Source organism: Lingula anatina, chromosome 4 (genome assembly GCF_051362555.1).
Source record: "Lingula anatina isolate TDL-2025a chromosome 4, LinAna3.0, whole genome shotgun sequence".
In the NCBI taxonomy this organism is placed as follows: Eukaryota; Metazoa; Brachiopoda; class Lingulata; order Lingulida; family Lingulidae; genus Lingula; species Lingula anatina.
In genome coordinates this window covers 29,076,619-29,088,761 of record NC_141770.1, presented here as the reverse complement: position 1 = coordinate 29,088,761, position 12,143 = coordinate 29,076,619, and the positions used below count along the sequence as shown (strand labels likewise).

At 36.0% G+C, this 12,143-nt stretch overlaps 2 protein-coding genes across 3 annotated transcripts in view; one reads left to right on the top strand and one right to left on the bottom strand.

Annotated features, from left to right (window-relative positions):
• Window positions 1–115: 115 nt before the first annotated feature.
• LOC106155331 (perlucin-like) lies at window positions 116–2,971 on the bottom strand. Its single transcript, XM_087011103.1, has 4 exons — window positions 2,761–2,971; window positions 1,782–1,935; window positions 1,393–1,554; window positions 116–779 (listed from the first exon to the last, which is right to left on the bottom strand). Exons 1-4 carry the CDS (start codon window positions 2,896–2,898, stop codon window positions 547–549), a joined length of 687 nt encoding a protein of 228 aa, XP_086867229.1. The 5' UTR covers window positions 2,899–2,971; the 3' UTR covers window positions 116–546.
• Window positions 2,972–9,330: 6,359 nt separating this feature from the next.
• LOC106155330 (dual specificity protein kinase pyk3) overlaps window positions 9,331–12,143 on the top strand; it is a 28,722-nt gene continuing 25,909 nt past the window's right edge. For both annotated transcript variants that reach the window (XM_087010419.1, XM_087010420.1), the window contains exons 1-4: window positions 9,331–9,485; window positions 10,727–10,902; window positions 11,129–11,426; window positions 11,676–11,877. In XM_087010419.1, coding sequence (XP_086866545.1) covers window positions 9,453–9,485; window positions 10,727–10,902; window positions 11,129–11,426; window positions 11,676–11,877 — 709 coding nt within the window. In that variant the 5' untranslated portion in view covers window positions 9,331–9,452. The remainder of the gene's footprint in view (window positions 9,486–10,726; window positions 10,903–11,128; window positions 11,427–11,675; window positions 11,878–12,143) is intronic.

Sequence of the window (12,143 nt, the reverse complement as noted above, 5' to 3'; positions counted from 1 at the left end):
TTAAAAAATGCTCAGCCATTTTTTTATTTTATTTTATTTAGATATATTCATGCAACTTTTGTAATGTACATTAATCTGACTGGATGAAAAATAAAATGCCAACAGAATCAAATGATTAAGATGTTACTCATCTTTATTAGTACCTAAATATTTAGCCAAAAATTTACCCCTTCTTAATTTTACAACTTGTTTTCTTATCCCCGGCTTAAACAGTAAACAATCAAATAAACCAAATGTATCGAACGGTGTCCCCCAATATATAAATTTCTCTCCTGGATGATATGTGATCTATCCTGAAATCTTTATTAAAATTCGTCCATGATTTTTTTTGCAAAATTCACTCAGGGAAATTTAGAGGCAATAGAAAGACCGTATTTCATTGATAAAGGCTTTCTCACGGCTGAAAGGTAACTACAAGGAATAATAAAGAACCAGCTAAATGTACCTGTAAAGTATTAACAAGGATCAAATTGTTTGACAAAGGTAAAAGGTGTAACGTAAAAGAATGCAATGACATTGCCATTGGTCCTGGGGTTGAAACTGTTGTCAAAGTCGAGACCATTCACAGACAAATTGTCGAGTACCACTACATGGAACATCATTCCACGTGGGAGACCCCCTTTCCTTGTTTAACTCCGCGCAGTTTTCCGATCCACCTTGGTTGTTAGGTTCACCTTTATTCCAGTTGGTGTACGTGAGTCTGGAGTTGTTGGCAACCCAAACCCATGTCCCCTCGGATATCCGGTCGCTAGCACCTATCCACCAGTGCTTTACTGAACCTACCTGTAAAATTAAAGAATTGAAAATATTTAAAGGAACATTAAAAGCGTTGGACATTTTTTTCTAAAAAAATTAATAAAAGTCATAATGTACATTGTTCACTGTAAGTATTGCATATTGTTATTTAGGGGGCACACCAACTCTCGTTGCTATGTTTTTTCCACCACTAATAACTAACTATTTTCTTTAAAAATAGGACACTGGAATGACAAATCACATTTCAAAATGTTGAACATTGATCAGTTTCTTTCTTTTTTTGCCCTTTATGTTTGGTGGATCTGATACTTGCCTGACATCAACAAATTCAAGTGCTCACGAATTGGAACAAGACAGAAAAGCTGTCGAATGTACGGATATTAAGAAGGAAATACCTAATAGGTTATTTTGTTAATAGTACAATATGTTTAACAGCAAAATAAACACCAAATTTTCATTACGCACAACAGGTAACACGGATATTATCAACGACAACGACAGACACAGGCGATGGTTATATCTACAGATGCTACCTGTATATGTCTGTATATAAAAGTTGTACCCAAACACACCTTGACTTGAAAATTGTAACTATTAACTATTAACTCTCTAATAGCATAATGGAAAGGAACTTACCTGGTAAATGTTTCCATATGATCTCATTTTCATATTTAGAAGTTATAGTAACCAGATTGGCAGAGATACTTTGACAGTGCTCCTGAGCTTGGTGCCAAGTCTTCTGAACCGTCGAATAATAGTAGCAGCTGCCAAAGAGTTCAATAAAGTCACGGGGACACACTGAAATCGAGAATCCGAAGGCAAGATTCGGTAAAGAACATTTGAAAATATGTGCAGACAATAGGCCTACCAGGAACATGGTTTGGATCTATACCCCCCTACTAAAAAGTGTCACCCTTACCTAGCAGGATGCCTATAGATTTTATTCTACTCTTACGTAACAACTACGTAAACAATCATTTAATTCAAAACTTTTATTTTTTGTCATGACTTTATACATCACGTACCTTTTACACTAGCCTGTTTTTCTTCAATTTTTTCCAATCTCTTGGTGAGATCTGACACCAAAGCATCGCATTTCACTACCTGTTCTTGTTGAAGCCTAATCTTGTTTCGCAGTTCTACGTCTGTTTCCTGCAACTTCTTTTCCAATTCAGCGACCTGTTAAAATCGAGTAAAATTAGACGCGTTTAAAGCAGCTCTTCGGTTCAGTGTTTAAACACTCCCGGGGCGGATCTAGGATTATTTTAGGGAAGGGGAATCCATTTTGTTCTTTATTTTATTATTTTTTATTAGGAAACACAGGCTTTGGATGGGAATCCTACCCTCGCCACCCCCCCCCCCCATGGCGTGGGGTTCGGGGGCCCGCCGAAGGATCTCCAAATTTTTTGGTGTTTGGAGGGCGAACGGTTCCATTGGGTACGGTTGAGATCTGCTATATGATTCAGCTAGTCGAAATTCTAAATTCTAGAGGGGACTATTGGTGTGTTTTTTTAGAAACCGATGGGGGTCAGGACCTCCCTGACACCCGCCTAAATCCGCCACTGCACTTTTTTTCAACCAACTGGGCAAACTGAAGCGTGCTCCTACCTTTCAACGGTTTCGGCCAGCAATTACAAAAATGGATGTTGATTTTATCATTACGAAATAATTTTTCACTCCAGTCAGGTCTACTTACTATCGGTCCTGCCCTTTTTTCACTTTGTGTACTTGAAGTCAAAAAACATCATCAAGTGAACTATTACATTCTTATTCCTGTTCTAACCCGAAAAACGTTAAGTCCAAGAGATAAAACCCAAGTTATATCTGTCTTAAATTGCTTTTCCAAGGCGAACCTCGTCTACTGTAACCGTTGGTCCTTCTGCAAAATGTCCCAATTTTTTTCCGCACACAGTAGACATTGACCAAAGAAACCACATAAATAAATTGAAACATAAATAAGGTTGTGACATACAGTGAAGTATTGAACTATCACGGCATACAAACCTTTTCTTTGGTGTGCGTATCAATTATGGCGGTGCCAGTGCCTCTGCACTGCATGTTGACAAATTCATTTCCCCAAACTCTACCATGCTGAATAAGAACAAACAAAAACGTGCAAGTTAGCAAATGTAATACTGCCATTCTTAAACCGTATGTACTAACAAATAAGTGTCATCTACAACGCTGGAAAGAGCCGGGTGTACATGTGGAAGAACTGCACGGACATCCTTTTAAATAAAAGAAATGGGAGAAGCTTGATATCATATTTAAGGTACTTGTCGTAATTGTATTGGGTGACTTTGAACATGTGATCGCAAGTGGGCGTTACCGTCGTTATCTTCGCTGTATCTTAGATGACGTACTTTCTGAACATGGCGTATGTTTGTTAATTTCTGCTTTTATTTGGGTCCATGTCTCTGTGTCAGCTACGTTTTCTGACAATGTCTAAATAGTTGGGTTTAGGACGTGCATACAAATTCAAGATATTACCCAGGGAAACTGGTCTAGGAAAGATATCACTCGAAATATATATACAGGTACATGCAGGTAAAATAGGAGAGCAGCCCCTTAAACTCACGGTGTCTCACTGCCCTTACAGATGAAAACTAGTGCAAGCAACGTGTTTGCCTGAGTGATTTACAGTAATCTGATGTTTTGATCTAAACAGGACCTTTTCTTGGAAAACATTTACAAGCATAGTTATATGTCACAGGTATATTTACTTGACCTTCTCTCCGTTTGGTCAGAAACTACTGATAATTTAGTCAACTATCACGACCAACCCCAAATATGAGGAAAAGTGTTTTTAACATTCAACATTCGCACATTGTGAATTTAACAGAGCTAACACACTTAGGTTGGGGGCTTAGCGTATGTTGATGGCAGGTTGAAGACAGTATTGCCAGAAAAATAGGAAAAACATTTCGAACACACTTAACATAAATAGTTGCGCATGGTGTATTGTCGACAGAAAACTAGATATGCCCATCATTTTCAATTAAGAAATATAGGACCGACTTCTTCTTCTTGAAAATTAAACGATTCTTGCGATTTGTCAAGGGTAGAATTTCCCACTGTTTATAGAGCCTTCTTAATTCTTGGAGTAAAAACGAAACTTTTAGTCGTATTTTATTTAATATTAGAATTGGTAACGTGATCTTCACACTGCATGGTAGAAAAGCTACAATTATTCCAAGCTTGTAACGGTACAGTTACAGGAACATATAAGTATTATTACTGATGCATCTCTGAAGATCAGTGATAATACTTATATGTACCTGTAACTGTACCGTAACCTACTGTACTGTAACCTGTATTTTCCTTAAGATCTATACGGTGAATCCTCAAAGTTACAGGGACAATACCAGTTATTGAATCACATACCAGTACAGTGTATAATCCTCCCCATTTTACAATAATGCTGGTGGTACAATATCCGGAGGCGGTATCACCTCTCTGACCCTCTAGTTTATTTATTTATTTATATATTTATTTTATTTTATTTTATTTATTATTATTATTATTTTTGATGTGACAATGTGATGATGTGACCATTGGTGAAAAAATATTTATAAGTTCTGGGCTCAATTTTTTCTTTTTTGGCCATTTTTAGGTTGGCATAGTTGGAGAAACCTGCTTGACAGGCTTTGTTTCCTAGAAATCATGAGCAACAATAAGGAAACTGCTATATTTGGATTTTCATTACAAAATTTAATTGACTGAACAGTAATAATAAATGATACAATCAGATGGTGCTACCACAGACTTTTTACATAACTGCTATATTTGGATTTTCATTACAAAATTTAATTAACTGAACGGTAATAATAAATGAGACAATCAGACGGTGCTACCACAGACATTTTTCAGGCAACAGAATTTGAAAGCTTTGGGTTGCACACTTTTAGATTGATATGTCAATAATAAATGACCCAATCTTGATGTCAAAGCTGATTTCCTTAAAATTTCAGTGGATGTGTCCACATAATTACAGTATATTGGGTTAGAGAATATGAATGCTTTGGGTTGCACACTTTTAGATTGAAATATCTATAATAATTATTATTATTATAATTATTCGTATTATTATTATTGTTTGTATCTGTAGCAGTTGTTGTAGTCATGGTAGTTGATTAGATCTAACTTTATATTGTCACTGTTTTATATTCTGATGAGCCGTAGGGTTTAATAAATTGAAATAATAGATGATTCAATCTAAATGGCAAGTCTTTGATCATAGGCTTTGATTTGATTTGATTATATTCGTATTTCATTAGGTGTTTCCACATAACTATTTTGGGTTATAGAATTTGTTGTTTTGGATTGCACATTTTTACAAAGATATGTCTTTAACAACAAAATCAAATGTTTTTAATGGGGCTAGCCGAAATTTCTAAAAAAAATTAATGATATTTTATCAAAATCAAATGGACTAGGTACTTGGTTTTCTCAATGAAAAATCACAGAAAATTGTGAATTTTACACTTATTGTATTTTTAAGTCATATTTTTTTAATTATAATTTTTATCTTTGGGTGGTACAACAAAACTAAGAGTGCCACACAGTTTCATTCTTTATAATAAAGGCACAAATGCTACATGGAAATATATTTTTGAACTGAACTTTGCAAATTTTCTTTCCCTTATATCTCCAAAACTGACAGAGATACGCCCATAGTTACTATTGAACTTGTATAGGAGGTCATATTCTGGCAATCTCACTGCATGAGGCCTTGAAGTTGACCTTTGACCTACTTTTCACCATGATAAAAAAAAGGAAAAAAAGAGCAAGTTAAGGTTTTTAACATTTTTTGTCGCTATATTCACATTAAAACACACAGTAAATGCACAATTTATGTTCTCCGCTGAGCGTTTTGAATGATATTCTGTCTTCACTGATAGCGGTATCTATCGAGGCCATGTTAACAGTGATTCACAACCTTGGATTAAATGTAGAGCATCAGGAAGTCCAATTAAGCGGTGAAATAAAGCACCTAAAAAGTAGTAATTCCGGGCTACAACCGTCATTTGTGCCTTTATAAATCCGACGTAGATCGAATGAGGCGTACATTGAAGGCTCGGAGTTCACATGAAACTGAGTTAAGAAAGAAGTAGCCATGCCATTGGGCTATTATTATTATTATTATTGGCGTTCAGGTTAACATAAAATTAATTGCACGTACACTGTATTAATCTATTTATTTATCTATTTTGTGTGTGTGTATGTTCTGGTAGACTGCATTTAGGATGATGCGGTAATCCAAAGTCATTGTATGTTTTTTTCTCTTATTTTCCCGGCTTATTAACGAATCAAGGTGACAGCGGAGCATGCGTTGGAGGGTTAATTTTGATTCGCCCGTTTTGCTTTTCTTCATTGTTACCGGTACGTACGCCCTCCCCCCCCCCTCCCCCCCCCCCCCGCGATCAGGTCAATATAAATTAATTCAATGAAAAATCAACATTGTATTTTTATTTTATTGCTGTGACATTCTAAACAATAACAATACTATGGTATAACCATTGGTGTACTGTATTAACAGCAACAGGAGACGTCCAAAGAGTTATTAGCTGATGCATTTGTACCAGTCCAGTCTACGGACTTGACATACCACAAACTGATGGGTACGGGAGTCCATTTTATTCTTTGTTTTATTATTTTTTTATTAGGAAAGACAGGCTTTGGATGGGAATCCTACCCTCGCCCCTCCCCCCCCCCCCATAGCGTGGGGTTCGGGGGCCCGCCAAAGGGCCTCCAAAATTTTTGGTGTTTGGAGGGCGAACGGTACCATTGGGTACGGTTGACATCTGCTATATGATTCAGCTAGTCGAAATTCTAAATTCTAGAGGGGACTATTGGTGTGATTTTTTAGAAACCGAAATCTTTTCAACTAAGAAATATAGGACCGACTTCTTCTTCTTCTTCAAAATTGAAAGATTGTTGTGATTTGTCAAGGGTAGAATTTCCCACTATCTAAAGACCCTTTTTGATTCTTGGAGTAAAACGAAACTTTTGGTCGTATTTTATTTAATATTAATATTGGTAACGTGATCTTCATACTACATGGTAGAAAAGCTACAGTTATACCAAGTTCAATTTTTTTCTTTTTTGCCCATTTTTATGTTGGCATAGTTTAAGAAATCTGCTGAACAGGTTTTGTTTCCTAGAAATCATGTGGAACAATAATAAGGAAACTGTTTACATAACTGCTGTATTTGGATATTTTTCACTACAAAATTCAATTAACTGAACAGTAATAATAAATGTTACAATCAGATCGTGCTACCACAGACTTTTTACATAACTGCTGTATTTGGATTTTCATTACAAAATTTAATTAACAGAACGTTAATAATAAATGATACAATCAGATGGTGCTACCACAGACTTTTTACATAACTGCTGTATTTGGATTTTCATTGCAAAATTTAATTAACTGAACGGTAATAATAAATGATACAATCAGATGGTGCTACCACGGAATTTTTTCAGGCTACAAAATTTGAATGCTTTGGGTTGCACACTTTTAGATTGATATGTCAATAATAAATGACCCAATCTTGATGTCAAAGCTGATTTCCTTAAAATATTAGTGGGTGTGTCCACATAATTATTTTGGGTTATAGAGAATATGAATGCTTTGCGTTGCACACTTTTAGATTGAAATATCAAAAATAGATGATCTAGATGACAATATTTGATCGTATAGGCTTTGATTTGATTTTATTATATTCGTATTTCATTAGGTGTTTCTACAGAATTATTTTGGGTTTTAAAATGTGTTGCTTTGGGTTGCACACTTTTACAAAGATATGTCTTCAGCAACAAAATTATATGCTCTTAATGGGGAAAGTCGAATTAAAAAAAAATGAGCAACATTTTATCAAAATCAAATGCTCTAAGTACTTGGTTTTTTTTTCAATGAAAAATCACAAAAAATTGTGAATTTTACACTTATTGTAAAATTTTTATCATTGAGTGGTACAACAAAACTAAAAGTGCCTTACAATAAAGGCACAAATGCTACATGGAAATATATTTTTGAACTGAACTTTGCAAATGTTCTATCCCTTATATCTCGAAAACTGGCAGAGATACGCCCATAGTTACTATTGAACTTGTATAGAAGGTCATATTCTGGCAATCTCACTGAGACCCTGAAGTTGACCTTTGACATGCTTTTGATCTGAACTTCTCAATTTTTCAACGGATGCTATGATTTGTCAAGGGTAGAGTTACACACTATCTATAGAACCTTCTTAATTGTCGGAGTAAAACGAAGATTTTATTATTACAGGTGTTTAATCGGTTGTATTTTATTTAATGTTACAATTGGTAACACGATCTATATACTGCATGATAAAAAAAAACTACAATTATTCCAAGCTTGCAACGGTTCAGTTACAGGTACAATATATGTTATTGAATCACATACACTGTACCAGTACAGTGTATAATCCTCCCTATTTAATAATAATTATTGTCATTTATAAGATTAACATTAGAGTTTTTTGCATGAAAGGTCATTTTACTTACGCGTCTTTCATAATTTCAAAAAAAAAAAAAAAGATTATAATAATAATAATAAAAAATAAATAAAATAATAAAATGACATAAAAAAGAAAAAGAGAAAATTAAGATTTTTTACGTTTCCCGTCACAGCGATGAACGCTATACATCAAGATGACCACCCATATCTGTGTCACAGCTTGCGATTCTGAATTTCGGAGGTCACCAGAAGCTCACCTCTGTCCTTGACTACAATTAACTACATGTAGCATCCATCCAGAACAGATGATTCGCGGACTAAATATGACCGACGCCACTCAAAAAGGGATGCCGCTAATTCCCTGATGGTCTCCACACGCGCCATTAAACGGATTAAATCTCGACTGTGATGTTTAATTGCTAGCCCCCTGTGCAGTTATAAAAAGTTGTAACAAACACAATAAATGGCTAATAGGAACAAGTCACATACATGCATGTAATGTCATTATTTGACAGCCACGAGTGAATAAGACGCTAGGAGTGTTTTGTAGAGGAACTGAGTTGATTGACATGCTCTTAAACGACAATTATACGACTGCGTGTACAGTGTAAACTGGAGTAGGCCGCTAGATGTTGTGTGAGGTAGAGATAGAAATGGAGAACCAACTGGAAAAGTAGTTAATAAATAACATGAAAGAATATAAAAGAGATGCATTTACTACCTCGCGTAACTGCAAAAGATAAAGACAACAACTTCGTCACACATACAGCACTGATATTCTGAATGTCAGAGGTCACTAGAAACTGACCTCGCTCCATAGCTACAATCAGCATGTTCCTGTCGTGATGACACTGAACATGAGTCGCTTTATCATAGTCCCTATACTACAGTACATATCTTAATAAATTCCCATTACATCGCGAATATCAACAGCACTCCATTCGTACCGTTTTCGTTATCCCATATTGGATCCAATGTTTTTGTCACTGTTCACATTAAAACACACAGTTAATGCACAATTTATGTTCTCCGATGAGCATTTTGAATGATATTCTGTGTTGACTGATAGCGGTATCTATCGAGGCCATCTTAACGGTGATTCACAACCTTGGATTAATTGTAGAGCATCAGGAAGTCCAATTAAGCGGTGAAATAAAGCGCATAAAAAGTAGTAATTTGCCGAACAGCAATGTAATATAAAGAAAGGGAGATGGCTGAAGCCTCGAGTCAAAGTATACAACAGGTAGGAAACGAAAATCTTGAGAGGAACTTTAAAGATGAACGGTCTAACCACGCTTGACTGTCACCTTGACTGGCTAATTAACCTGGTAAATTTCTACCCTCTGAAATCAGGGACGAGTAAAATAGTATACAAAATTAAAGTATTGGCCCCTGTGGGAATACACCCAATTAGTTAGTCTGCTTTCATGTCCCTACTCCGCCCCCCCCCCCTTAATTGGTGGCTCAGCGACAGAGAAGATAAAAAAGTACGATCAAAAATTTGTTTAAGTAATTTTAAACGAATTTAATTATTTCGCCATATACTCAGTACAACAGAGACAATAAAAAGATGAACTTGTGAAAAAGAATCGCAGAAAACAAACGATAAAATGATTAACGAAGAGAACTAGACATAGGATCACATACAACCTTGATCACCTACTCAGAACATGTACTAGTAAATTTATAGCTTCCGGGCAACAACCGTCACTTGTGCCTTTGTAAATCCGTCGTAGATCGAATGAGCCGTACACTGAAGGCTCGGAGTTCACATGAAACTGAGTTAAGAAAGAAGTGGCCATGCCATTGGGCTATTATTATTATTATTATTATTATTGGCGTTCAGGTTGATATAAAAACAATTGCACGTACAGTGTACGTCGTACTTACATCGCATGCAGCGGGTCCGAACACTGGCATCTATCTTTATTAATTAATTAATTAATTAATTAATCTATTGATTTATTTATTTATTTATTTTGTGTATGTGTATGTTCTTGCATTTAGGATGATCCGGTAGTCCTAAGTTTATATGTTCTTTCCCTTATTTTTCCCGGCTTATTAACCAATCAAGGTGACAGTGGAGCGTGCGTTGGAGGGTTAATTTTGATTCGCCCGTTTTGCTTTTCTTCATTGTTACCGGTACGTTTCCTCCTCATGTCCCCTAATCGATACCCCCCCCCCCGCCCCAAGACGAACCCCACACTCACGCATCGTTTAGAATACCATGTGAAGATGTCTGCCTGTAGGAAAGTAACGATGTGGAGATTGTTTGATACTTTGTGTGTGGGTTGTACATTGTTTTGTTTTATATTCAGCTTCAGAACTTTCTGAGTTATGCTTTCCAATACGAGGAAGAAGTAAATAATCAGGTCAATATAAATTGATTCAATGAAAAATCAACATTGTATTTTTACTTTATTGCTGTGACATTCTAAACAATAAAAATACTATGGTATAACCATTGGTATACTGTATTAACAGCAACGTGAGACGTCCAAAGAGTTATTAGCTGATGCTTTTGTACCAGTCCAGTCTACCGACTTGACATACCACAAACTGATGGGTACGGGAGGCTTTGGAAACGTCTACCACGCCCATCACAAACACTGGGGGGATGTTGCAGTGAAAAAAGTTCTGGAAGTGGAGGTTCCTGAAAAGTGAGGGTTTCAGCTGTTGTAATTATGCCAATCTAATTGTTGAAATGGAAACAAAAGCAACAACATTGTACCTATAGGGCAAATTTATATAAGCTATCTCTTCTTAACTGATGTATTGAATTGAATGTGATTTGTTGATTTATGTCTTTTTATCATCTCTTTATTATAATAATGATAGTACATTGGCTAAATTGGCTTTTTTCTTTAAATAAATATATTTTCACAGGGATATAATAGGCTTGAAAAGTGAAGCTAAAAAGTTATGGAGAGTCAGGCATCCTAATATAGTCCAACTATTTGGTGTTGTCATGGAGACTAAAGAATATGCATTGGTAATGGAGTACATGTGCCACGGATCCCTATCTGACTTTGTACATGACCTTGAAGTGCCTTTCCCTCTCCAAGTCCAGATGATCTACCAGATAATCCTTGCAATGAACTACATCCACACTTGCAACCCAGCCATGCTGCATCTGGATCTTAAAGCACAGAATGTCCTGGTAGATGAGGATTTTAATGTAAAGGTACGGAGTATGTTGACTGGGGGAGGGGGGAGCCTATATAGACCCTACCGGGTATATATACAGCTGACAATAATGTAGCAATTGGCTAAATCTTGGCAAAAGGGTGTTACTTTGATGGATAACACAATGGCTGACCACTGATAGAGTAATTATAATGTCGACCTAATAGCAGGGGAACCACTGTTTGCTGTCTAGGTACATACCCCCAGTATATTGTCCTCTTAATTTTTCATTTTTTCCTTTGTTCAGGTATGTGACTTTGGATTGGCTCAGTGGCGCTCATGTTCACAGCTAGGCATGAGTAGGAGAGAGGGAGAACATGGAGGAACAATCACTCATGTGCCCCCAGAACAATGGAAAGATGTGAACTGTGAGCCAAATGTTAAGTTTGATGTTTATGCCTTTGGTATTGTTGTCTGGGAAATCCTGGCCAAGGAAATGCCTTACGCAAGTAAATAGATACTTTACTAATATTTTGATATTATTTTAACTTTTGTGAAAAGAGTGTGAGAGAAGATCAAAGAGCCTACCATGTACTGGTAATTAATTGAATGGCGTGTGTAATTTTTTGTTTGTTTGTTGCTGTTTCATTAACAAAATTCTTGGGGCTTTGTTTAAACATAGCTGCAAACCAAAGACAGCAAAGAAGGGTATATTGCTGATTCAAGCTGTAAAATAATATTTAATTTTTTAAGGCTACCCTGCACGAAAACGCAG

What these genes read in the sequence shown, in the direction of transcription:
- LOC106155331 (XM_087011103.1), bottom strand. Translation starts at nt 2,898, where the DNA reads ATGGCAGTATTACATTTGCTAACTTGCACGTTTTTGTTTGTTCTTATT. An exon ending in ATACGCACACCAAAGAAAAG is followed by an intron (nt 1,936 to 2,760) that starts GTTTGTATGCCG and finishes CGATTTTAACAG; the next exon opens with GTCGCTGAATTGGAAAAGAA. An exon ending in CATATGGAAACATTTACCAG is followed by an intron (nt 780 to 1,392) that starts GTAAGTTCCTTT and finishes TTTTACAGGTAG; the next exon opens with GTTCAGTAAAGCACTGGTGG.